Below are 25,730 nucleotides of genomic sequence, written 5' to 3' on the forward strand. Positions count from 1 at the left end.
TTTAATTTAGCATTTATAATATAATAAATGTGATCGCCATTATATAAGTCATTTAATTTGAAATAGCACACTACTAGAAAACTAATTATTACAGACGGATATTTCCGACGGATTTTATCCCACTGAAATACAGACGAAATTTCAGAGGGATTTTTTTGTCGGAAAATAAAAAAAATAAATTAGCATAAATTACAGACGGAAAAGAGAATCCGTCTATAATTCCGTCGAAAAAATTAATTTGTTTTCGTGGAATGATTACAGACGGATTTACAGACAGATTTTCTGTCTGTAATTAAATAGACAAAACGCGCGTTTTATTAAATTATTACAGACGAAAAATTCGTCTGTAATTTAAATTAAATCCGTCGAAAATATTGAAAACCCTAATTTTATCACCTCCCCCATTCACACTCTATTCGAACTCTTTGCCCACATCCTTCGAACTCTTTGCCCTGCAGCCCGCCGCCCACAGCTCCCCGCAACCCCCACAGTCTCGCAGCCCCGCAACGGCGCAGCCACCACAGCCCCTACACAGACACAGCCTCCACCGCCACCGTAGAAGATCTGTCGCCGTCGTAGGAAGTTGTGTTGCCATGATTGGAAGCTCCCTCGCCGTCGTTTGGAAGCTCGTTGGCCGTCTCCTCTGTTCGGCGCTCTCCTTCTCTCTCTGTGTCGCCGTTGTGTTTCTGCCACTGCCCTTCTTCCTCGCAGCCGGTGAGTAAATGCTCTTTTTCTCCAGTGTTGTGAACAGCTCCTTTTTCTCCAGTGTTGGATTTGGAGTATATGTATGCTTATTACTGAGTGAATCACATTGAAAGTGTAATGCACAGTTAGTGCTTGACAAAATGCCTAGCTGGGTTTTGCTGTTCATTTTTATCATGCTTAGGTGTGTTTATGAGTGCTTATATGGTTTCATGGTTTATGTGTCTTTCAAAGCAATTATTAATTGGGAGTCGTAAAAAATTCCTCTGATTCTTCCAATGATTCTGTTAAAAACATAAAATCATTTTTCAGGTATCTGCTTTGAATGAGGCAAGACCAGGAAGTGTTAAGTCAGTTTTTAAAGCTTGGGAGGAGCGTCTGAATTCTTCTGGGGTAATACATTCAACAATCCACTTTAGCTCCTTTTTTTATTTTCACATTGAATGAAATGAACATCTCGCTTCCAAGAAAAGTGCTTTGCTCTCTTGTGCAATCTGAGTGGTGTTATTCGGTCAGAGTGGTGGTAATAAATATATCACTAACTGAGTAACTGAAACTCTAATAGAATGATGATGGTTCTAACAGAATTCCTAGGAAAATTAGTGAAGGAGAGAGGTCTGGTAAGGAAAACTAATGGTGATTGAAATGCAAGTCTAGATCAAAGTGTTTATTTTTATTGTGCATAATTGAATTTGTTGTGAGCATAACTGTATAATTATATTGTCACTGTAAATGATTAGCACTACTAAAGAACATTAAATGTTGAGCTTGATTTGCTTGATTTGAATTTGAATCTTTTTTCTTTTACTTTTTTCAATGATTGTTTGATTTGGTTATCATCATATGTTTTTAATGCTTTGGCTTGGAGAACAACTTATTTCTCCTGCTGATGCAAGTTCAAACGAGTGTACCAACAGCTCAATTATCAACATATGGTGTAAAATGAAATGCCTTAATAGAATTATTATTTGGACAGGGCTGGTGCAACAAGAAGACTACCTCGATTGATCAGTAAGGCAATAGCAAAGGATCTTATATTGACCGGTCGAAGGGTTTACGGCAGAGAAGCTGAGGCTCTAGGTACGTTGATTAGTTCCCACCATATTTATCATTGTTTAATAAACTCTAACTAATTTGGAGGTACAAGAATATCTTTGAACACATAACACATTGTGTACCGTTCCATTTACTGCAGGGCTTGCCAACTGCTGTGTTCCTGCTGGTGAAGCTTACACAAAGGCACTTGAGCTTGCCAGGAATATCAATGAGAAGGTAACATCACTGAAAAATATCTTTCATGTTTGTTGAGAATCATGCACTGAACTGAAAAATATTCTTTGGATTTTAGAGACTCTTTTTTCTTCAATTGATTTATATTTCTTTCCTTTACTGATTCTTTTTGTTTCTCAATTGGATTGAGGAGTTATGTAACAGAAAAATAATCTAAGGTGGTTGTTGATGATGTTGAAATTTAGTAGTCCTATATATATTTTTCAACTTTTGATTTTTGTAATTTGCAATGCAGGGGACCATGTGGTTCTGATTTGATGTAAATGTGAGTCTATGTTTTTGTTCTTTTATTTCTCAAATCACAGTCAATGATTTTGATAAACTAATTCTGTGCAATCTCTGGTATGTAAGTAGAAAACTGATACCTAAATATACTTTTCATTTTTCATTAATACAAGTTTAAATTATATATAGCATTATATAGTTTGTGAAAATATACTTGTTCAAAATAGAAGGACATAGTTCCACACATATATGCCATGCTTAGGAAGATTGCACATATACTTGTTCAAAATATACTTGTTCATTTTTTTCTCTGCAGAGGCACCCGCACCACAGCTCGACGGCAAGTCTCGCAACGATACTTTCGATCTTGACTTTGAAGAATGACTTCAAGCAGTTAGAAGGTACAACTTTAGTTCTTCTCTTTCTGTTCCTTACTCATTTGGATTATAAACAAAAAAAGGCATCAATATGTGGTGCAGATTTCAGATCAATTTACCACTTTTTGAAAAGTAGGGTGACAAATGGTGAGTTTGCTTGCTTAGTTTACCACTTTCTTCATTCTTTGAAAATCAGTATCGTTTGTCCATATATGTATTTGTTGCTGCAAATCAATGGCTTATTGAATTCTGTTTTTGGCTGCAGTTTTTCTCATCAAATGGTTTTCCTTGCCCAAGTCTCTAATTTACAATGTTCTCTTTGCCTCGTGCTCTCTCCTACCAGGGAGCTAGCTCAACAAGTATGCTTCTTATCTTTTAATGCATAGGTTGTTGTTTCATTGATTTTAGACTCTTTATCTTCAAAACCAGTGTCGCACTTTGCCTATTGCTTAGTTCATTGAGATGCAGCATTACATGCAAATCTGTTTTGACAATAATAGATATTTCAATGTGTGTGGTAGCTTTGATTAAGTGTCTGCCTAAATGGAGTTATTCCTACTTAGTCAAAGGACTAAAATGAACATTACCTCCTTGTTATTCACATATAATTTTATATATTTGATGCATCTTAATATTGATTAGTAATTTAGAATATAAGCTTCTCTATTCAATTAAGTTACTCAACTTCCCTTGAAATTTGATTATGCAAGGTCCATGCCTAAGCAAAGTGGGCACTACTGTTTCTTTTATCTAGTGATGGCACTACTGTTTCTTTTATCTCTTTTTCGTTCTTATCTTTTCGGTGGGTTTGGTATGAATGTGAATATGATCTTTGCTTCTTTTTTTTCTCTCTTGGTTCTTCAGGAATCCGACAATATCAGAGGTACTCTGCAGTTCTAATCTGATCAAGGCACTCATTTTATGTGAACTGTTTCAAACACTTCTAAAACTCTACAGATTTGTGTTAGTTCCATTTTTCTTGAAGGTGAGGATATAAATATGAGCATTTCACATGCTGCTGATTCTATTGGTTTGAAAGAGATACCAAGATATGAAGTTAAAATTATTGAGGAGGATGACTGGATGAAAGGAGCTCAGGTCAGTTTGCTTCTTTTCTAGATCAATATCATGAAGTTGTTCTTGTGTTGCTTTAGAAGATTGATCTAATATCTACGCAACTTCCTTGCTATTGAAGTTCTGCATTATTATGCTATATTCACATTTCTTCAGCCATCTAGTCTCTGTTCTATGATATTTGGCAAAGTTTTTCATGAGAAAAATGTCTTGGTATGCCTTTCACTCGAAGCCAGAGTAGCTGAAATTTTTGGGTGTATCTTCTAGTGTTTCTATTCAAATCAATTTTGGAAGGGCATGAGTGAAAATCAGACAGGTTCATCTTTTATGAACTAGAAATCGAGTCAATGAGGCAATGATGCTCTTTATGAAATCGAGTTAGTCCTGTGTTCTAGCTGTTAAATACTAACTGCTAATTATTTGGTTTCTGTTTAATAGCTATTAAATTTACTGCGTTCTTTACTTAGCATTCTTATTCGGGGAATGATCACTTATTCATATTATGGAAAACTGTCAGTGCGAGAATGCCTTTGGTGTACAGTAGAGTTCATTTTCATTCTTACTTTGTTTCCTTGAACATCTCTGTGTGAAAAGCTAAATATTATAACCGTCTCTATCATATTCACATATTTTAACTGTCTTTTTTTGGTTAATTGACAGAACATATGTCAGATATGAATTTTCAGAGACATTTTGATATGACATGTTCTGTACTTATTGGGTCTTATATAGGGTTTAGGGTTTAATTATTAAGTTAGTATGAAAGAGCATATTATTGATGTAATAGAATCAGTTGAGAAATTAATCAAATGAGAGTTCAGGAAAGCAATTCTAGACCTTCTGCAGTTTCATATTCACCAATAATAGACCTTTTGCAGTTTGGTGCTGCCTTTGCCATTGGAGTCGATATAGATTCACAAGCAATTGCATCAGCATCTGAAAATGCTACTCTGAATAACATCAGACCAGACAAGCTGCAACTGCACTTGATTGCAAGCCAAACTTCTTCATCCTGCAGGGATGACTGGCCATCTAGAGTTGTCGAGGGAGAAAATGCTTTCGAGATAGACACAGTCATTCACAAGGATAAATATGATGTGGTCATCGCAAACATACTTTTAAATCCTCTGTTAAATCTTGCTGATCAAATTATCTTTTCTACAAAGCCTGGAGCAATTATTGGTCTCTCGGGAATCTTAAGTGAACAGGTAGTTTAAATGTTCAATTAATTCTCATTATCGATTTTCTTTATTCGGAATGCAGCTATCTCTTTGCTGCCAAATGCATATTCTTGTTGGTGGAACTGCTTCGAATCACATTCTCCTCCTAAATTCATCTCCTTTGTTCCTTATGCAGGTCCAGAACTTATTACAAAAATATTCACTATTCTTAGAAGGCATAGAAGTGTCGAAAATGGATGACTGGGCCTGTGTGAGTGGCAGAAAAAGAAAGAATATAGATATCTGCTGATTCGTTGCTGTAGATGCTTGGTTTAGGGGTTTAACTTTTCTCATCCAATCATTCTTTGCCGTTTTAATGCCACCCAGAATGTTTTACAAGAAGCAGCATGTTGATGATATACTAGGAATTATAGTTGATGATCAATACATTTTGTTTTTGTTTTGAATTATATATATTGACTTGCTTGTTTATAGTACTTTTCTTTTAGTTTGATAATACGATGAAATTTGTTTATTTTTTGAAATATTATAAATATTCAAATATAAATTAGATAAAAAATTGTATTAAATTTATATTTATTGTGTATGAAAATAAGTTTATTTTGTAATTAGAAAAAAAAAATTTTTACCTTACAGACGGATTTTCTGTCTGTAATCAGAGTATGAGATGATTTTTCAAAGTTTAAATTACAGACGAAAAATCTGTTGGAAAATCCGTCTGTAATTACAGACGAAAAATTCATCGAAAAATCCGTCTGTAATTACAGACGGAAAATCTGTCTGAAAATCTATCTGTAATTACAGACGGAAAATCCGTCAGAAAATCCGTCTGTAATTACAGACGGAAAATCCGTCGAAAAGTTCGTCGGCTTCGGGAAATGGATGGAGAATTTACAGAGGGAAAATCCGTCGGTAACTGGTAAAAATCCGTCTGTAATTTTCCGACGGAAAAAAATCCGTCGGTAAATAATTTCCGACGGGGCTTTTACAGAGGGACAAAATCCGTCGGTAACCAAAAATTCGTCTGTAATAAGGACTAAATCTGTCTATAAATCTGTCTGTAATAACTAGTTTTCTAGTAGTGAGCATAATTTGTTATTATAATTAATATTCGTATTGCCCACAAATAAATTAAAAAATTAAAATTATTTCGTAACATACTCCCCAATCAAAATAACTCTGTTCTCAAGATTGGTAAAAAAGAAAAAAAATTCTTTAAATCCTAAGTACAATTACTCCTAATTATAATTATCAAAGAAATTAGAAAGTAAATAATTCTAAAACACTAATTTTATTTTTCTTATCCTACTACACAAACATAAAAGCCCCTCTAGAATCTCAAAATCTTATTGGACTAACAAAAATAGGTGAATGCTACCCAACCCTCTCTAAAATAACATGTAAGTTATCTTTTATGATGTGTTAAATTTTAATTGGTCATTTTCTTAACCATAGTTTGGTTATTTTTGTAATTTATTATTTGAGATGGTTAATGGTATAATTTTTTAAAATATCAAAATCTCACCCCGTTAATTGAAGCACATTTTCACTCCTCAATTCTTTCTTCATCGCGTAGCTTCGGCCTTCCAAGTATCGCCGTCATCTTGACAAGAAGCGCCGTCGTCGTCGTCATTACTGCACTCTTGCGCAATCTCTCTTTTTTCAGTGCATCATTTCTTAACTATGTTGTTAAATTCCCGTCTTTCCTAGTATAGCCAGCGCCGATGCCATCGCTATCTCCGCTGTCTTCTCACTCGATCCCTCTTTTTAACGTGGATCACTTCTTACTAACATAATTAATGGTTAGTTTGGTTATTAAATTTTTTTTATTAAAAAATATATATTTATTTAATATAATAAAGTAAATTTATCTAGAGTACTTAAAATATAATTAAAATCATGAACATATAAATATAATAGTAAAATTTGTATTCTAAACAAGTAAACATATGCTTTATCATACATAAATTATTTTAAAAAATTGAATAAATTATTAAAATTAATAACAAAAATTTAAAATGATAAAATCTAACTTTTGATTGTATTTTTTATAATATTTTATTCTTTTAATTTTTAATTTATTAGTACTTTATTATTTAATTAATGATTAAACAAATTCTTTTATGAAAAATTATTTTTTGTATTATCTTAAAAAAGAGATCAATATAACAGTTTAAAAGATAACGTAAAAATAATATTTTAAATAAAAATATCTAATATTAAAATTTTTAAATACAAAAATAAATTGTATAAATATTTAACAGATAAATATGAAATAAATGTCTAAAATAAATAAAACATATAAATAGAAGTACTCTTGAAAAATAGAGAATTATTTTTGTCTGTTTTATTTATTTTAGGCATGTATTTCATATTTATCTCTTAAATATCTATACAATTTATTTTTATATTTAAAAATTTTAATATTAATTATTTTTTATTTAAAATATTATTTTTACGTTATTTTTTAAACTGTTATATTAGTCTCTTTTTTAAAATAATACAAAAAATAATTTTTCATAAAAATAATTTGTTTAATTATTAAGTAAATAATAAAGTACTAATAAATTACAATTTAAAAGAATAAAAATACTATAAAAAATACTTGTAAAAAAGTTGAATTTTATCATTTTAAACTTGTGTTATTAATTTTAATCATTTATTCATTTTTTAAAATAATTTATGTATGATAAAAGATATGTTTATTTGTTTAAAATACAAATTTTATTATTATATTTATATATTCCTGATTTTAATTATACTTTTAAGTACTCTAAATAGATTTATTATATTATAATATATTATATTATATTATATTTTACATTCGAGTATATGTTCTATCACGTAATTAAATAAAGATATATTTTTTTAATAAAAAAATTTAATAACCAAACTAACCATTAATTGCGTTGATAAGGAGTGATCAACAACAGAAAAAGGAATCGAATGAGAGGATAGGAGATAGCGATAAGGTTAGCACCGACTATATTGGAAAGGATGGCAAAGTTATGGACCACGAGAATTTAACGACGTCGTTAAGAGATGATAAGGACGACGTTGGCGCTTCTTTTCACGACGACCATGATTAGAAGGAGGGAAGCTACGCGATGAAGAAAGAATGGAGGAGTGGAAATGTGTTTCAATTAACGAAAGTGGGGTTTTGATATTTTAAAAAATTATATCATTACCCATCTCAAATAATAAATTACAAAATAATTTAACTATGGTTAAGATGATGACTAATTAAAATTTGACACATCATAAAGAGTAACTTACATGTTATTTTAGAGGGGATTGAGTAGAATTTATCACAAAAATATTGTTTAAAGATTCAGATAAAAAAATGTGTTACGACAAATTTATTGAAAAGTTGAACTTGTTCAATAAAGTAGTAATTTTCAACCCAATTGTTATTTCTAAAGTAAGATAGACCAATTAGTAAGGAAAAATCAATTTGGGCCAAATTAAATGAACCCATCAAACCATGGCTTCCTCTTTTAGTATTGTACCCATCTACGCAAATCAAAAGCTACCTCTTGCTATAACTTGACACCAGCGCCGTATCCGTAGTCGTCGCCACCCTTTTTTTAGTCGTGCAACGTTGGCCACTGGCATCAACATGCACTGTTTGTCACCTCCCTGTTATTGGTGTCTTGATTACATAGTGGTACCATGGTGGTTGTGATTGCACTGTCGCGGTTCTAGGAAAACGTCATCGCCATGAGCGCCAGTGATATAGCCACTATCAGAGAAGCACAACGAAGCCAACCTCTATGAAAATTTCTGTCAAAATTCAACACTATTGTTCGTTGCTCATGGTGACAAAGACAATATTGTTTTGATGGGGAGAGTATTGTTACAACCCAACTAATGTTGGACCTCTTAATTAGCTGGTTAGTCCATTAGAAGTTGTTAGGAATATAATTAAGAGTATTGAGTTATTATATGGAGCAAGGTTCTGAAAATCGAATCGATTATCAAACCGCTCTAACTATTAACCTGATTTACATACTCACTTCCTTTAATACAGCAGTTTACGCAAAAAGGGACAAGGCAGGATGGATGGGCTAGTTTGAAAAAGGATTTTAGAGTTGCTAGGGTAAGACCAGAAAGATATCTTAATGCCTTCTTTTTTTCTCATTGGAATTATTTTACCAAAGGAAAGAATCATTATCTTCTATTAGCAGAAATCTAAGTATTGGACTGCACGGAATGTGTTCGAGATACCATAAGGCCCCAATATTTCAACAGCACCTTTATCTAAAGTTTCGAATGAGACTTTATATCCGAAACGCAGGAACAATCTGAATAGAAAGTCATTTACTGATTTATTGGTTCAATCAAAAGAATTATTTTATAATAAAATAATAAATAAAATATAAAAAATTACACTAAAATATAATTATAGTTTAATATAAAATTTAAAATATAATCCAAATTAATACCACTACCGCAAGTGACGAACAGCCACGTGGTGGCAGCACTAAATTCTGACAGAGATTTGTGATGGAATTGAGTTACTTCTATAATGAAAGATTCTCAACAAAAACACCAATGTTAAAACTTTCGTTTTTGAGATAGGAAAAAATTTTAAATTAAACTAAGTTTAATACCAATTTATTAATTTTTTCATAATCTATATTATAATTTAAATACTTTTTTTTTTGTTTTTCACCTTTTTTTAAATCCGATAGATTAATGTATTTTTTTATCGCGAATCAAAATTTTATTTAAAGGTTTGTCGCTCACTTTAAATACTCTTATTTATATTTTTAATAATCACTAAGTAGCGTTTGTTTTCAGGTACTGAGACAGAGACTGAGAAACTGAGACTCAGTATCGTGTTTGTTAGTTCAGAGACTGGTACTAAAATTTCTGTCTCTGTCTCCAAAATTTCAGTATTTCAGTACCTCCAAAAAGTAGGGACATAGGGGACTGAAATTTTTAGAGATGGAGACTGAAACTTTAATAAAATTTTATACCTAAAATACTTTCATTTCAATTAATTAATTCCAATTTTACCCTTTATGGAAATTAAATTAGAGTTTCATTCTTGTTTCAATTCCTGTCTTTCATTTTGCACCAAACAGAATACTGAGATTTGTTTCAATCCCTATCTCTTAATTTCTGTCTCTCAGTCTCAGTCTTTCTGTCTCTGTCTCTCCACCAAACGCTACCTAATGGACTAACTAACTAATTAAGCGGTCCAATATTAATGAGGTGAGGTCCTAACAAATGATGTATAAAAAATGATATTGGTGACAAAATAATTGATACAGTTACTAAGTAACGTATTTGAATTTTATAGGAACTTGGGTTCAAAATTTGCTTTTAGAGCAATAATTTTGGTACGTAACATTAATAGTCGCCAATCGGACCATGTTTATGAGTTGTGGAAGTAGATATATAATAAAGTATTTAGTAGTTAGTTCAGTAGTCCGCTTAAGCAAGTGTCGGGGGTTCGAATCCTGCCTTGTGCATGCAGCAACTTATTTGCTAGCGACAAATCCTTAAATGGAGCTCAGTACCACGACAGATTAATCTTTGACCTATCAGGTTGGAGGATACCGTAAAAAAAAAAAAAAAAAAAAAAAGTATACGCACATATAGCAGCCGGATGAATAATAACGGAGTATATAAAGTGGACTAATTATATTATTTATGTCTGCATTATGCTGATGAATGAAGATACATTCATCTCTCTTGTTAGACTTGTATTATCAATGGCAGCTAATTAATGCTTGCTGATGAGTGATGACACACATATATATATAGCCGCCATTAATATTTCACTTGTTAAGCACTTCCAATATCGTCGTACGGTGGTAGATATATATATATCAGTTGAAAGGTACCTAACCCCTGTATTTATATCCTTTTTTTTAGAAATATTATTTATCTTTTAAAATATTATTTTTTAAATAACCTTTAAATTTAATTATTTAATTATAATAAATTTTTAATTTTTTAAAAAACCTTACTATTAAGTTTTTATTTTTTTAAATAAAAAATTTAATACACTAAAATAGAACATCAATAAAAAAGTACAGATAAAATAAATTAATTTTTAATCATCTTTGACAATACCTCTTAAATAAATATAAAATAATTATACCATTTAAACTATAATTTATTGGTAATTGAATTTTAGTTTTACTCAAATTATTTTTTAAATTTATATTTTAAATTAAAAAATATTAAATCTGTTTAAATATATTTATTTTAATTTTTTTTAAAATTAGTGTAATAAAATACTGTTTAAAGGATACATAGTCATACTGTTTTTTTCTCTGAGTAAATTATCAAAAAGTATCAAAAGTTTAGATTACTAATAAAAAAATTTTAAAAAATACTAACAATAAATAAATTTCTAAAAAATTTAAAAATACCACAGAAAAACTAATATTATATATTTTAATATATATTTTATATAAATAATTAATTTGTAGATAAATTTATATATATATATATAAAATAATTAATTATTTAATTGTTTATTATGTCATGAAAAAATAATTAACTTTTAAATTTATTATTTAAAAATTTATTTATTAAACACGTAGTTTTGATTAAATAATTGTACAATACTTTTTTAAATATATAAAAATTAAAATTTTATATATATCATTCCCTTTTTATTATTGTTATTGTATATTTCATTTTTCCCAACATATTAAAAAGTAAAATGGACACTCAAGTCTAGCGTTTTCACGTCCAATAATATTTAAGCAACTAAAAATAACTATTAACAATATTTTCCATCACTCTTTATAATCTAAAACCAATTAATTGGAATTCCAGTTACAACCGCATTAGAGCTCTTTCCGGTCACCGGAACTCCTTGCGCCGGCAACCCATTTATCGCCGGCGGCAACAACGACGAAATCTCCGGCATTTTGACCCTTACAGAAATATTTATAACCCCATTTCTGTTAACCTTGCTATCCCATAACCTATAACTCAAAAATTGAACTTGATTTTGAGGGACAAACCCTCCTACTATATCCGAAACCGGTATCATTGCAATTCCAACACTCTTAATCCCCATTGTTGCTTTGCAATTCACCTCCAAAGTTATAAACCTTGCATGCAATGGAACTTCCATGACAACCTTCTCGTTCCATGAAGGGTAGCTTCCGCCTTCGCCGTTCACCTTCGTCGTCCTCACTTCGCCGTTTCCATCGGTTTGAATCTTCACAAAAACGTTTTTCTTTATTGATGTTTTGTTCGTTCTAAGATTCTCTGCTGATAAGATAGTAATCTCAAAACTCCGTGACGACATATTAGATTGAAAAATATGTTCCAAAGCTTTTGGAGCTTATTGATGAGAGGAATATGAATATAGGATGTGTAGAGAGAAGTGAAGGAAGTTTTGGAATGAAAGATTGGAAGGTGAAGAAGATTTCTTATATAGCGTTTGGTTTGGAAGCTTGAAAGAAAGGAGGAAGAAACAAATAGGTTGTTTCGTTAACTTTGGCCGTTAAAACTTAAACGATGACGGCGCGTGGTTTTGGAAAGTCAACTATGGAAACAAAGAATTTGTAGGCGACTCTTCACCGAAATGAAATTCTCATTTACTTGTTCTTAAATTACACTAAAGATTATTTTTATCATGTTGGAAATTTCTTTCTTTTTTATTTTTTTTATCAGACAGTTGTTTTATTAGTTTTGATAGTTGCTTGTTATTTTGTAATATTAGCGTAAAAGAATTTTATGGGTATTTGGTTTAATTTTATTTTTTTATATATAATTAAAAAATACTACTTATCTTTTAAAATTTAATCTTTAGTTAAAGATTTATTATTATTTAATTAATTTAAATACCTATTTTTGCAATATCAGTTGTTCAAAAAATAAAAAAATATTTAAAAGATGTCTAGTTACTCTAATATAATTAATAAAAAAATAACTATATAGATATTTGCCAAATATATTTGCCTTATATAAATATTAAAGCACAACTTTTGTAAAAATTAAATTTGTAATATATGCCGGTGAGGGATACTTTAAGAATACACTTAATTTTTGACAAGTGTAAATATGGATAGATTATGTAAAAAGCATAATAACTTTTTTTTTTATTTTTTTAAAATATTTTAATTTGTCAGTAACATAAAAAAATTCACAATAAAGTTTTTTCCGCTTGCACGTAGAGCACGCAGGTCAATTATTTTTGGGTCTTGCAAAGTAGATTTCCAATCCAACGGTAGAAAAAAGTGTTTTTTGTTGTGTTTTGAAATGAGAATTGTAGGTATTTCTGCAAGCCGAGTCAACTACCGTTGTTGTTGGGGGAACATAGCATGACTTGTTCCTTGTACACACACTACCTCGAAGCTTACTAGCTTTGAGACAAATACTAGATTGCAAGTTTGAGAATGTTTGTTGCGATAGACAAATTTTGGAATTTTATATGGAGAATGGTTATTTGGAAAATGTGAATGGTGTTTCAAGGATGGTTCCTTGCCTTGGATATGGATTTTGACATAATTGGGTTTATTAGTATTAGACTTAATAATTTGACAAGTGGTTGTTAAGGAGAAAGTACCAACCATTAGATGAATGCACAAGCATTATGATAGCAATTTACACAAAAAACAAAAAAACAATAAAAAATAATTGATAAGAAATTTCAAGGGAGACTTGGCGAGCATGTTTTGTTCGTTTCAAAGTAAGTTGCATTGAACTCTCATATGGTTAGAGACTTAGTATCATACACACTTCTATTAGGTAAACATATATGGTAAAATGTGACATTGACATATCTTATAAACGTAACATTTACTTCCCCTCTTTAAGTCTTAAACATATATGGTTAGTTTGCATGGTAGTTAGATCTTAGATGCCTGGAAGTGGTTCCCTTAGTAATGCTTGATTGGTTCAGTTTAATAAGTTCGATGCAGCCTCTCCAAGGAAAACAAAAATGCTAGAACAATTTATCAAAGGAAAGAATTAATATAAGTATATAACTAATTACCTACATCATCTTCTTATTAGATAATCTCCATCAAGATACATAAGTTAACTCATTGTTGACAGTACTCGATCCTCCCCATGTAGGCTCAATTTGGTTAGAAAATTCGTATGTATACATAACGAGGGAAATGATACTATCACTCATATTTTTTATAAGGACTATGCTACGTGTATACCAAAATCAGCTACCAAAGTCAGCCACCAGTATAAGCCACCAGTATAAAATACATATTGAAAATAAATTAAACTACATATGTATTTATACGAAAATACATTGGTGACCGATTTTAGTGGCTGATTTTGGTATACAAATAGCATTTTTGTTTTGATAATGTCACTCCATACATGATCATACGTGTGTAAGATAGGGTGTTGAATAGTCTCTTGATTTCGACACCATATCCACCATTTGATGAGATGTTGACCCCGCTTGAATTAGATCCACACTCTATTCAATGTAGATTACATACGAGTAACCAAAGTGTCTACGCTTAGCATTCTTTGAGATTCACCATACATTACTTTCATTAGTCCCTCAACCATGTTATTGGAGCATCTATCCTTAGTACTATTTCTTCCCAATTCTCTTTTATTGAATAGAAAAAAAAAATCTTAAATGTAAATTAACAATGGGGAAAAAGAATTATGGCATTTATATGCTTTTGAGATCTAATATTTCTGGCAAATATACATCCCCTATACTAATTTCTCAACAGGAAACATGATCAGTCTAAGTTTTGTATATCTTCCTAATGCTTCAAAAAGAAGTGAAGAACATTTGATGATCAATTATTCACTTTACCTCAGTCAATATAGTGTTGGCATTTCCTTCGTTTAAGTGATCTTTGAGAATGCTTCTAAGGTACTCCAATTGTTGGGATGATCCTTCAAGTTCCTCCCACTACAATGAACAACATATATGTTACCAGAATCTCTACACACAAATTCATGATTCTTATTCTTATCAAATTACAAAGCCTGTACATATTCCGATTGAGTAACATATATAAGAGAGCTCACCTCTTGATAGCATAAAGATACAACTTTCCACCCAGCAGCAGTAATGTATCGACGTTTTAGCATGGTATGTCCCAAAGGCACACCTATATCAAGTAAATAGGAAAAAAGAAAATAGTTAACATATATCTAAGAGAATACGGCCGAGTTTAGAATGGAAAATACAAAAAATACAGACACACTAAGAAATTGAGATTGAGAGTAGAGTCACAACTTTTGTCTCTTCTCCAAATAAATTAGTGTTTTCCTAGTGTTATTGTTTTTCTATTCTGAAAACACTTAGCATAGTGTAAGAATAAGAGATTACAAATTTAATTTATGAAACAAAAAATTATACATACCAAAATTTCTAGAGAAATGAGTTGGACCGTCAATCTCCAAAGCTAGTTTCTTATCCGTTATCACAGCATCCAATGTGTACCCGTCCACAACATATTCTTTGACCCAATTAAGGCCAGTATTAACAAGAAGACGCCCAACATCTTTCTGAAACAATGATGTTATCTTCTGATTAAACCTTTTAGTTCTACAGGCACGAGCAACTTTTTCGTCAAGCTCATGGGATAATGATAACTGAAGATGGGGGAATTCAAGCTTCAAGCACTGGTTTACAAGATGAACTTGAGAAGCGAACGTGATATCCTCTCTATATAGCTCTGAAATCCTTTGCTCCTCATAGTGGCTTAGGGTTTTCCAGATATGCGAGAAGAAACTCCTATCCAATTGTCCGAAGACAGCATAGGACCAAGCTATAGTTCCAAGCTGATCCCTACTTAAAGTGAGTGTAGGAAAATCAAGAGATCCATTTGAGGCACCACTTCTATTGACACTGATCTGACCATAATTATTTGGTGTGTTTTCACCATTGCGAGCTTTCAGTTGGCAATGATCAGCGAAGACACTGTCTAAAGAATCAAATACAATGTCAGCAGGCTCATATAGAGACGCAAAAGCCCACAAAAGCTGTGCTAGTTCTTGCTCTTGGAAGGTGTGAATTATATCAGAAGCCCTCTTCGACAACTCTGAAAAAAGTTCAGGAGCAGAGTGTTGCATTGAGGCAAAAGCACCTGCGATATTAGCAACATTTTGAGAGTTGAATTCCCCAACCTTGGTCATTGCGACCTCCGCAATCCTATCCATCTCTGAAAAATATAGCAGTTCGCCTCCAATTTTGGATAATGCCCAAGATATATTAGAGATTCCTTGTGCCGAGCATTCAGGTAAGACTGTCATTGCAATCCCCACAAGCATAGACATCTCTTTTTGTCGGGCGAAAGCCAGCCTTCGAGTTGTGATCATAGAAACTTTCTCCATATTCTTAGCGATGCGATGAAGGGCAGTAGCAATGTTCAGAGGGGAAAGAGGCGAGGGGCTTAGACCTTTTGCAACTGCAACAATTGTCTCAGCAGTAACATCCAATACATCCTCTGCAGTCTGTGCTTCTACAATTGCTTTATTCAAATTGATTTCTTTCCGATGATCAGAAGGCCCAGAGAATTGGGATAGCTTATTTACAAACTCTTCCATGCTTTTCTCCTTCCTCTCTAAAAACATTCCATCGGCAAGCGAACTCACCTTCCTTTTCAAAACACCAACATCATCGATTGTTTCTGGATTCTCCAGCAGCATGAAGTCTTCCTCGGAGGTATAATCAACATCAAGATCATCTATATGCTCAAATTTCTCAACAATCTTCTTCTTGGTTTCAACTTTCTTCTTAGCCTTTTTCTTTTTCTTCTTGGAGGCAACCAAATCCTCCATCATTTGAGCCATGCCCCTTGCTTCAATCGACCTAACTGCCATCTTCCTTGCCCTCACACACCAATCCATTCCATCAGTGTCTTCAAGCAGCTTAGACTTCTGCTCTTTCACCCTCTTCTTGGGAGCCCGGTAACCAAACGGATCAAGTTCCCCGATGAACTCCGATTCCCAATCCACATCAGATTCCTCTCCTCTATCATCATTATCCTTCACTGCAGCAATTCTAGCTCCCCTGGAGCCAGTACCGGTGTCTCTACCTAACCTAGTGCAATCACTTCTCAAGATAAAAGGCTTAAGTTTCCTATTCAAATACCCGGTTCTTGTGATCACAGGGAAAGTGCAACCACAACCAAGCCTTGGAGTGAAACCAAAGGGTTTCAAACAACTTTGGTGAAACATAGAATTCAATAACCCTTCCATACTTTTTCACCTTGTCATCCAAACAAAAAGAAAATCAAACCAAAACACAACCAGGTTTTGAGCATGCAACCCAACAACAACAAAATCTTGTCTTTCCCAGTTCCTAACTTTGTTAACGCCAATCAATAAGCTCATAAACGTGAATCCTTTATGAGCTTCCTAATAGCAAAGAAATGCAAAAACCTTCAATAAAATTGACAGCATATATAAATAAAACAACACATTTAGCTGGGTTAGGTGCTTAACAATACACCAAAAAAATCATGTGAACAGCACAAATAGCTCCGAAGAAAACAACTCAAATTCAACTACAAAAGGAACCTATTTTCCAATCATTAAGAAAAAAAAACCCAAAAAAGGAGATTTTGAAGCTCACCTTATGTAGGAGGAAGCACGAACTCACTGTTTTGAGGAGCGAACAGCGAAGATAGTGCAAGGCTGCTAGTGTATGCTTGAAGAATGAAGAAGAGCGTTTTTCCAAGGTTGCGAAAACCAAACCGGTCACTAAACCGGTCGAGTGACTGGTTCAATGGTTCAAAGGTTCAACCGGGATTCAATCGGGATTCAACCGGTATAATTAAATATAAAATAAAATTATTAAAAATTTAATATATAATTTTAAATATTTAAATTCAATAATTTTTAAACTAATAAAATTTAAAATTTTATAATTTTACATAATAAATTATCTATAATTTATAATTAAAAATTCATAAATAACTTCAAACATCAATCTTTATAACTAATAAAAATCAAAATGCACTTAAATGACAAAGAAATAATGTTCAACCACAAACAATTATTCCAATTTCATAAAAATTATAAAAATAAAAAATATCAATAGAATAAAAAAAATTAACAATAAAAATTATAATGTTCTACAATAGCAATATCAGATTTATTGAATGCAATTGCTTGTGATGTTCTCTTTCTCATTCTCCTACAAATTTTCAAACCACATCAATTGGGAAAATCTGTACAAAAACAAAGAATAACAACAAATAAAATAAATATTCATAATCATAGATGATATAAAGCAAGAGTTATTATTATTATTATCCACTTGCATTGAGAATTTCACCAACATTGAAACTAGAAACTTCGACAAACCCAGGACAAAGGAACTTGGCTTGGAATTTTCAATGCAAAACAATTTGAAACACTCTTTCCAGCATACTTCAAAGTTCAAAGAAGTGAAATGATGAAAAACAATTTTACCATACCACCATCAACAATTCAGATTCAGCAAAAATCAGCAACCAAAATTAACAACTCAGAATAAGGAAAACTAGCCTAAACAACTCAGAATTAACATAAACAACTCAGAATCAGAAAAAATTCTAGCATTAACAATGTTCATCAACAACGCAGAATCAGAAATATCAACGGCCAACAACTCAAAAATCAGAATAAATAAAATTAACAAAATAACCAAAAATAAATTGAGGCAGTAGTGCTTACCGGCGGCGAGGGAGGAAAGAAGGTGACGGCGCCGTGAATACTCCACAGCCGAGCAGAGAGACACGTCGCAGTGAGAAAGAGGAGAGACAGAGAGAGCTCGGAGCCTCGAAGAGAGATGGGCACCAACAAATCGAGCACAGACGACGATGGAGAAGCCCTTCGCGGCAGCGTCGTCAACAGTTCCGAGTCGCCAACAGTTCCGAGCAAGCACTCGACGTCGAGGAGAAGAGGATCGAGAAGCGAGCAAACCTTCCACGAGCGAAGACGGCACACAAGTCTGTCTCTGCCGGCGGCGACAACACCGTCTATCGGAAGAGAAGAGCTCCGCGATGGGATGGGGCTGGGTTCCTACCGCCGTTAGGGTTTGGGTTTGCCCAGTGAGAGAGAAGAGAGAGAAAGGGGCAGGGGTGGGTGAGGGGTTCTGAAGTCTGAACCTTGAGCACAAGTGGTGAAACCAGTGAAGTGCTCACCGTAGTGATGAGCGACGGCAAGGGGAACAACAGCGAAGTGAGCTACGGCGAGAGCGACCGCGATCAATGAGTGAAGAGGCGAGCACCGAGCAGAGACGGCGGCAATCTTCGACGATTTCTGGCTGATTGGTCCGCGGATCTGGGCGCTACTGGGGTTCCTCGTTTCTGAGGCTGTATATTGCAAAGGACGAGCCCTGGGTGAATGAGTGGGTTGTGGATTTGGGTTTCTCTCGTTTTTCAAAATAGCTGACTCTAAAATAAACTGAAACGACGCCGCTTCATAAGCCAGATATTTAAAATAAACTGAAACGACGCCGTTTAACTTTATCTTTTTTCTTCTTGCTTGTTTGGGTTCAGTGAAGTGAAACGCTGTGAAGAAGGAAAAAATGGCTTCTTCTCCTTCTTCGATGTGCGCTTCTTACTCTTCAGTAATCTCGAGACCTTTTTATAACTCTCAACCGCAATTCGCGTTCTTCCGTACCGGGAAACTTGGTTCGGTTCCCGATTCGGGTGGGAGGTTCAGGTGTATGGCTGGTCAAACCGGATTCTTCACGAAGCTTGGGAGGCTAATAAAGGAGAAGGCGAAGAGCGACGTTGAGAAGATATTCTCCGGCGGGTTCACGAAGACGCGGAAAAACCTCGTCGTCATCGACGAGCTTCTTCTCTATTGGAATCTCTCCGACACCGATCGAGTACTCGACGAGCTCGAAGAGGTTTTGCTTCTTACGAAATTGAAAAGCTCCTAAAATAATAAAATGCGTAATGTAATGTTATTTGAAAAAGAAAATGGTTTTTTATTATTTACTATTTAAATTTATGATTTGATGTGTTCGTTTTGTGTTCAGGCTCTTTTGGTGTCTGATTTTGGACCAAAAATCACTATTAAGATAGTGGAGATTTTGCGTGAGGATATATTGTCAGGGAAGCTCAAATCAGGCACCGAGATAAAGGTATCATTTCAATCAGCACACACTCTCTGATAGAAGAAAATCCTTGCACTTTGATCATTTTATCTATATTACTTAATATATCAGGGAATTTCAAATTTTGTGACATGAAATATGTTATGCATGGATTTGAATGGCTTTAGGAAGCACTGAAACAGAATGTCTTGGATTTGTTGACCACTAAGGGGAGTAAAACTGAACTTCAACTTGGATTCAGGTGAGAGGGCTATTTAACTTTTGATTTTGACATTGTTATGAGACACCAATTTTTATTAGTTACCAATTTTGTGCTTTATATTGGATTAATTTATTATCTTCAGGAAGCCAGCTGTAATAATGATAGTTGGTGTTAATGGTGGTGGAAAGACAACATCTCTGGGTAAGAAAAAGACTTGAGAAATTGACCCTATTATTTGCCTTGTAATGAAACCAAAAATTGCTATGAAACACAATTTTCTTTTGTCTTTTTCTCCTATGAACAAACGTATATTCTAAAAGTTTATTGTGTTTGGTGAGGTTGGAAAAATATTAAACTTTTATGGCATAGAGTAACCAATAGGTTAAGGTTTGGTCGTTGATGCTGTTATAGTGTAACTAGTGCTTAAAAACTCCAGTTCTTTTAAGATATGAAGCAGAGGCAAACAGTTTAGAAATTTAAAAGCATGCGAACATGACAGCTCTTTCATGCAGGAAAGCTGGCGTATAGACTGAAGAAAGAAGGGGCAAAGGTTAGATTATGTTACTTGAGTTTGGTTTATGCCATGACTACTTAGGATATGATGGTTAATGCTGGTTTTCTGTTTGTATCTTTAAAAACCAACCAGATACTGATGGCTGCTGGTGATACATTTAGAGCAGCTGCTAGTGATCAGCTAGAGATATGGGCTGAAAGGACTGATTGTGAGATTGTTAGGGCTGAATCAGAGAAAGCCAAAGCATCATCAGGTACAAATGAAGTTAGAGTTCACTCAATTACCACTGGATCTTCTGTTCTCTTTTTCACAGCACTTCATTTCTTACTTTATTTGATTTTATTCTTTAAAAAATTCGATTAAATTTGTTTCTTAGTCTTTATTGTTATATCTATAGTTGTTACTATATTGTATTACTTGCAGTGCTTACACAAGCTGTGAAAAAGGGAAAAGAACTAGGTTTCGATATTGTTTTATGCGATACATCTGGACGTAAGTGCGAAATTTTACAGATAGCTATTTTGTATTTTCATGAACTACTTGATTGTTTGTAACACTAACGCTGCTGTTCACTTTGAATTGTCAGGTTTACACACTAATTACAGCCTAATGGAAGAATTGATTTCTTGTAGAAAGGCAGTGAGCAAAGTCGTTGCTGGTGCCCCTAATGTAAGTCCAAGTTTTTGGCAGTTACTTTTTGCTCTTTTTACATGCATTTTACTTCTGGTGATAGATGAACTTATGATTTGAAAGTTAGCCATTATAGTACTTACAATCTTTATTAATGTACGAAAACTCTCTATATCTGTATTTTCTTACAATCTGTGTTTCATCTAAATGACTTGTTTATCCCTGTTCAACAAGATTGTGCGCTTTTGACATTTTTAATTCTCTCTCTCTCTCTCTCTCTCTCTCTCTCTCTCTCTAATAATGCGATGTGAGGGCATTGATGATGTCTGCAGGAGATCCTACTGGTTCTGGATGGAACTACAGGTTTGAATATGCTGCCACAGGCAAGAGAGTTCAATGAGGTAAACACTAGTTTATGTTTTGAATTGGATTTTTGTCTGACCAGTTCGAAGTTCTACTAATTGGAATAATAAACTTCATTCTTTCCCTTCCGTGCTTACATCTTTTATCAAACCGTGACCCAATGAATTGTCTATCACATATTAGCTTTTTAGGGTGTAGTGTGATTATTGCCCCTTAATATTTCCAAATCAATTTGATGTTAGTTGTTACCTAAACTGTTTCAGCCTAAAACCTCCAATGTGCAGGTTGTAGGTGTTACGGGTTTAATTTTGACCAAGCTGGATGGTTCTGCAAGAGGCGGCTGTGTGGTATTCTCTTCATTTCATCTTACTGATCTCTACTGTTTTAGGGCTCAACAAATCTAATATTATTTATTTTTGCTGGGGCGTTCATGTTGAAATTGTAAGACACTGATATCTGTTGTCAGGTCAGTGTTGTTGATGAGCTTGGAATCCCTGTTAAATTTGTGGGTGTTGGTGAACGTGTAGAAGACCTTCAACCCTTTGATGCAGAGGCCTTTGTCAATGCCATCTTTTCGTAAACCAATGTTAGGTTATGTTAATATGGTATGCGAATTATGATTTGTTCTCGTCATTCCTTTCAATGAAATTGAACTTTTTTGCAAATTTGTCATGGTATAACTGGAATTACACGCATTTTGAGCTAAAAAACTGTCCGAGACATGTCTCTTATATATCTCTATTTAAGCTTTTGTTTATATCAGTTATCCAAACATACTTTTTACCCTAGCTTCTCTTTCTCTTCTATGGACAGTAATAAGATGCTACCTTAAAAATGTAGAACTCTATGAAAAATGGAATATTAGCATTTTAGTTAAACCAGAAGCACTTTGAATTGTAGCCTTGTGCTTGTAGGACATTTTCTTGCTTGTATTTGCTATTTCAATTTACTTTTCCATACCATTGTTGTATATGTTCTGCTTCAGGATCATTTATTAGCAGAAAAGCTTGGCATGGATATGAAGAGCCAATACCAGGTTATAGGAAAGACTGGCAGTGAAGCCATGCTTAGGAGAGGGAAGGCAATCAAGGCATTACAAAGCTGTGTAAATGATTTTGTGGTGCAGAGACGATAAAGCTGTGTAGACGATTTTGTGGTGCACGTTAGGGTGTATAGAAACATTTTTCACTCTCTGTGGCTCAAAGATTTTGACAACACAAAGGTGTTTATATGATGTGCATGTAAACATGTGCCCCATTGTTTGTAATATATCTGTTTGATTAATGATATGTTTTTCTTGCTTAGATTTCTCAGGTTTTAGTTTCAACCATCATCAATTCATCATCTATGCAAATTTGCACTTGTAAAGGAAATTTACCCTTAATAATTATCTAAAAGGTTTGGTTTTTGCCTTTTTGGTAAGGTTCATACATTATTGAATGGTAAGTAAAATATTACTACATGAATGATGTGGGTATTATTTAAAATATATTTAAAAAGTTTATATAAATTTTAAAAACTATTGACATGATTAGAATGGTCTTTACCATGACGTGCTTACATCTCAGTTAATAACAAGTTAAAAACTTTATAATAAAAAATTTCACGTGTAATACACTACTACTCTAGGTTGCCACATCATATGTTTGACAATATTTCATATTTGTTTTGTAAATTATCACTAAAAGAGGATAACTCCATTGGAATTAACAGAGGGAAGTAGAACATTATGAATAGGCTAATTCATCTTAAGAATTTTGGTATGGCAATCAATATGAATCTATAGAGCCACTTGCACCTGAAAGCTATATGTTCATAATCATAGACTAGAAGTTGGCATGTTATAGTAGGTAGCATGACAAATATAGACAGAATTTCCAGTTTTCTTGAGCTTGAAGTCAAGTGCAACTACAGTCAAATTTCTTCCACTCTTCACCACTGAAGCATTAGCTACCACTTCTTCCTGCATAAACCGTTTACATTTCAAAGGGTCAAACCACCAATCAGAAAATAATTAGGCAATTATGATGAATCCATGATTTAATGTGCTGTTTCTTTAAACTGCACATTACAGCTTATATGATCTTCATCCAAGTGTTACATTACATGAACTGTTAAGAGGCATATGGCAAATGTCAATGCAAGTCACCATCACCAAGACACCCAACATTGCATTGAGGTTGTGACTAAGTGTCTATTTGCCAAGAATTACCCTGGGTGGTTTGCATATATTTTTTTTCACATTCCTGATAATTTTTGCTAGAAATCTTACATCAAATTGTTTTTTCAATTCAGGATGCGCAGAATGTGAACCACAAGTCCCCTGGTAGGTAGTCGATGAAATACAAAAACAGAAATTCTAGAGGCAATAACACACCAAACTTTTGATATTCTATCAGATATTGCATACACACATGCAAACATGAATAGTATAATTTGCACCCACATTACAGAGTTTGCACACATAGATTGACAAAAAGCATGCACACAAAAATCATTATATTTTGCACTCTTTTTGAGTGTTGGTTTACATATTGTCCAAAAAACTATTGACCACCTAGCAAGGCTCATAGAAAAATAAAGAAATAAGGAGCTTACATCTATTGGAGTGGCAGAGAGGTAAGAAATGCTAGTTTCTCCGAGGAAAAGCTCCTTGTCCTCTGCAACAACAGTTCTAGCACAAGCATGGGATAAAATATCAACCAAGGACGCAACGGCCCCTCCATGGAGTGTTCCATACCCATTCTACAATTCCAATCAAGAAAATAAGGAACAACAAATCTTCATTGAAAATCACATAACAGTTTTGTAGTTGAACTTTGAACACAGAAAAACAAAACATCACATTTCCAACATGAAGCATTTCAACTAATTATAGCAATCCCCAAGTTCAACCAACAAGTTAAAACTTAAAAGCCCTAAGGTTAGTAAGGTAGCGTTTGCTTACTGTCCTAAGAGGCTAAGATATACGAGACTGAATTAACCAGAAAATAAAAACGGAAACCGAGAACACCCTAAAATTTCCCCTAGTCTCAAAAATTATTTGGATAATTTCTACACTTCAAAGATAGAGCAACAGAAGAGTCATGTCTCAGAGATGATTTTAAGTAAAATTTTGAACCTCCCAAGAAAAAGGGACACAGAAGACAAGTCTCTACCATTACAATATCTCCATTTTCGTTGCAGATTAGTAACTGAAGCTACCTAATTTTGCTCAAACAACACCAATAACGTATAAATACTTCATTTTTACTCACGAATGAGCATCAAACTTTCTAAATTGTTTACTAATTTTTGAGATTGCATCGTATACAATGCTCGCATTTCAATGTATAAGATCCGGAACATTAAATTCAGCAACTTTAATATTCTAATTTCCTCAGCTAGAATCAGTGTAAAAACATGAACAACACAATAATTGAAAGCAGATAGAAGAATGTGTCGAGTTGCGTACACAGATAGGGGGTTTGGCGAGGATAGTGCAAGTAATTCGTCCCCGTTGGATGAGATCAACGGTGATGAAGCTGCGAAGGAAATCGTCGAAGAATCCACGCGCGTTGCAGGGATCTGGGACAGGAGTGGCGGCACCCATAACGGTGAAGAAGCGCAAGGTCTCTTCAGCATGTTGAGGGTCCATTTCCTCAGAAACTTTAGGTGATGGAGACGCACACAGAGAAGAAGAGGGAGAAGAAGAAGGTTTGTGCGCTATTGATGACGCACACAGACGGAGACGTATAGCTATTGGTGTTCTCAAAGTCTGAAACTATATAACGACTGTGTTGTTCTAATTTTAGCTTAAATAAATATTAAAAATTTAAATATTATATAATCTGTTAATTACTAATATATTTTTAAATTATATTTTATTTTATGTATATAATAATTTATTAATTAATGATAATTTTTTAATAAAATTTAGGATAATTTATGAAAATAAAATATTTGGCTTCTAAAATTACGGAAATACAATTTTTGTTATTTGAATATGAAAACGCAACTTTTTCCAAATCTATGTAAATCGTGAAAGGGTCCCACGAATTTGAAATATAAGTTAACCGCTGGAAGGATTTCACGGTTTATATTGTCGAAACATTTGGGAAGAAATCGTGGTATGGATTATACAGTTTTCAGTGAGGATGCAAAACAT

The 25,730-nt window shown here is 33.4% G+C and overlaps 5 protein-coding genes across 15 annotated transcripts; 2 read left to right on the forward strand and 3 right to left on the reverse strand.

The window, feature by feature from the left end:
• Positions 1-381: 381 nt before the first annotated feature.
• Positions 382-5,373, forward strand: LOC112736169 (uncharacterized). Of its 8 annotated transcripts, none has more exons than XM_072214173.1 (12): positions 382-714; positions 1,015-1,095; positions 1,679-1,782; positions 1,898-1,974; positions 2,228-2,257; positions 2,534-2,618; positions 2,697-2,741; positions 2,860-2,953; positions 3,459-3,477; positions 3,552-3,692; positions 4,547-4,876; positions 5,025-5,373. In XM_072214173.1, the coding sequence occupies exons 10-12, from the start codon at positions 3,594-3,596 to the stop codon at positions 5,136-5,138; spliced, it is 543 nt and encodes a 180-aa protein (XP_072070274.1). In that variant the 5' UTR covers positions 382-714; positions 1,015-1,095; positions 1,679-1,782; positions 1,898-1,974; positions 2,228-2,257; positions 2,534-2,618; positions 2,697-2,741; positions 2,860-2,953; positions 3,459-3,477; positions 3,552-3,593; the 3' UTR covers positions 5,139-5,373. The 8 variants fall into 8 exon arrangements, with proteins under 8 accessions (XP_072070274.1, XP_025641381.1, XP_072070270.1 ...); XM_025785596.3 differs by having other exon boundaries at positions 3,563-3,692; XM_072214169.1 differs by lacking the exon at positions 2,697-2,741.
• A 5,957-nt stretch (positions 5,374-11,330) lies between these two features.
• LOC112736241 (BON1-associated protein 2) lies at positions 11,331-12,579 on the reverse strand. Its single transcript, XM_025785614.2, has one exon. The coding sequence runs from the start codon at positions 12,129-12,131 to the stop codon at positions 11,625-11,627; it is 507 nt and encodes a 168-aa protein (XP_025641399.1). The 5' UTR covers positions 12,132-12,579; the 3' UTR covers positions 11,331-11,624.
• A 1,814-nt stretch (positions 12,580-14,393) lies between these two features.
• Positions 14,394-19,223, reverse strand: LOC112736250 (RAP domain-containing protein, chloroplastic). 3 transcript variants are annotated; one of them, XM_072214187.1, is made up of 5 exons: positions 18,482-19,223; positions 17,397-17,994; positions 15,181-17,179; positions 14,843-14,925; positions 14,394-14,723 (listed from the first exon to the last, which is right to left on the reverse strand). In XM_072214187.1, the coding sequence occupies exons 3-5, from the start codon at positions 17,018-17,020 to the stop codon at positions 14,616-14,618; spliced, it is 2,031 nt and encodes a 676-aa protein (XP_072070288.1). In that variant the 5' UTR covers positions 17,021-17,179; positions 17,397-17,994; positions 18,482-19,223; the 3' UTR covers positions 14,394-14,615. The 3 variants fall into 3 exon arrangements, with proteins under 3 accessions (XP_072070288.1, XP_025641411.1, XP_025641419.1); XM_025785626.3 differs by having other exon boundaries at positions 17,397-17,541; positions 18,482-19,171; XM_025785634.3 differs by lacking the exon at positions 17,397-17,994 and having other exon boundaries at positions 18,482-19,220.
• A 114-nt stretch (positions 19,224-19,337) lies between these two features.
• LOC112736266 (cell division protein FtsY homolog, chloroplastic) lies at positions 19,338-22,889 on the forward strand. 2 transcript variants are annotated; one of them, XM_025785645.3, is made up of 12 exons: positions 19,338-19,664; positions 19,797-19,901; positions 20,042-20,115; positions 20,219-20,277; positions 20,589-20,626; positions 20,723-20,843; positions 21,014-21,082; positions 21,177-21,259; positions 21,553-21,621; positions 21,868-21,930; positions 22,050-22,188; positions 22,569-22,889. In XM_025785645.3, the coding sequence occupies exons 1-11, from the start codon at positions 19,338-19,340 to the stop codon at positions 22,161-22,163; spliced, it is 1,122 nt and encodes a 373-aa protein (XP_025641430.1). In that variant the 3' UTR covers positions 22,164-22,188; positions 22,569-22,889. The 2 variants fall into 2 exon arrangements, with proteins under 2 accessions (XP_025641430.1, XP_025641438.1); XM_025785653.3 differs by having other exon boundaries at positions 22,585-22,889.
• Positions 22,890-23,151: 262 nt separating this feature from the next.
• Positions 23,152-25,380, reverse strand: LOC112736280 (uncharacterized). The gene is made up of 3 exons (XM_025785666.3): positions 25,038-25,380; positions 24,182-24,328; positions 23,152-23,546 (listed from the first exon to the last, which is right to left on the reverse strand). Exons 1-3 carry the CDS (start codon positions 25,218-25,220, stop codon positions 23,403-23,405), a joined length of 474 nt encoding a protein of 157 aa, XP_025641451.1. The 5' UTR covers positions 25,221-25,380; the 3' UTR covers positions 23,152-23,402.
• Between the last annotated feature and the right edge of the window lie 350 nt (positions 25,381-25,730).

Source organism: Arachis hypogaea, chromosome 2, assembly GCF_003086295.3.
Source record: "Arachis hypogaea cultivar Tifrunner chromosome 2, arahy.Tifrunner.gnm2.J5K5, whole genome shotgun sequence".
Classification (NCBI taxonomy): domain Eukaryota; kingdom Viridiplantae; phylum Streptophyta; class Magnoliopsida; order Fabales; family Fabaceae; genus Arachis; species Arachis hypogaea.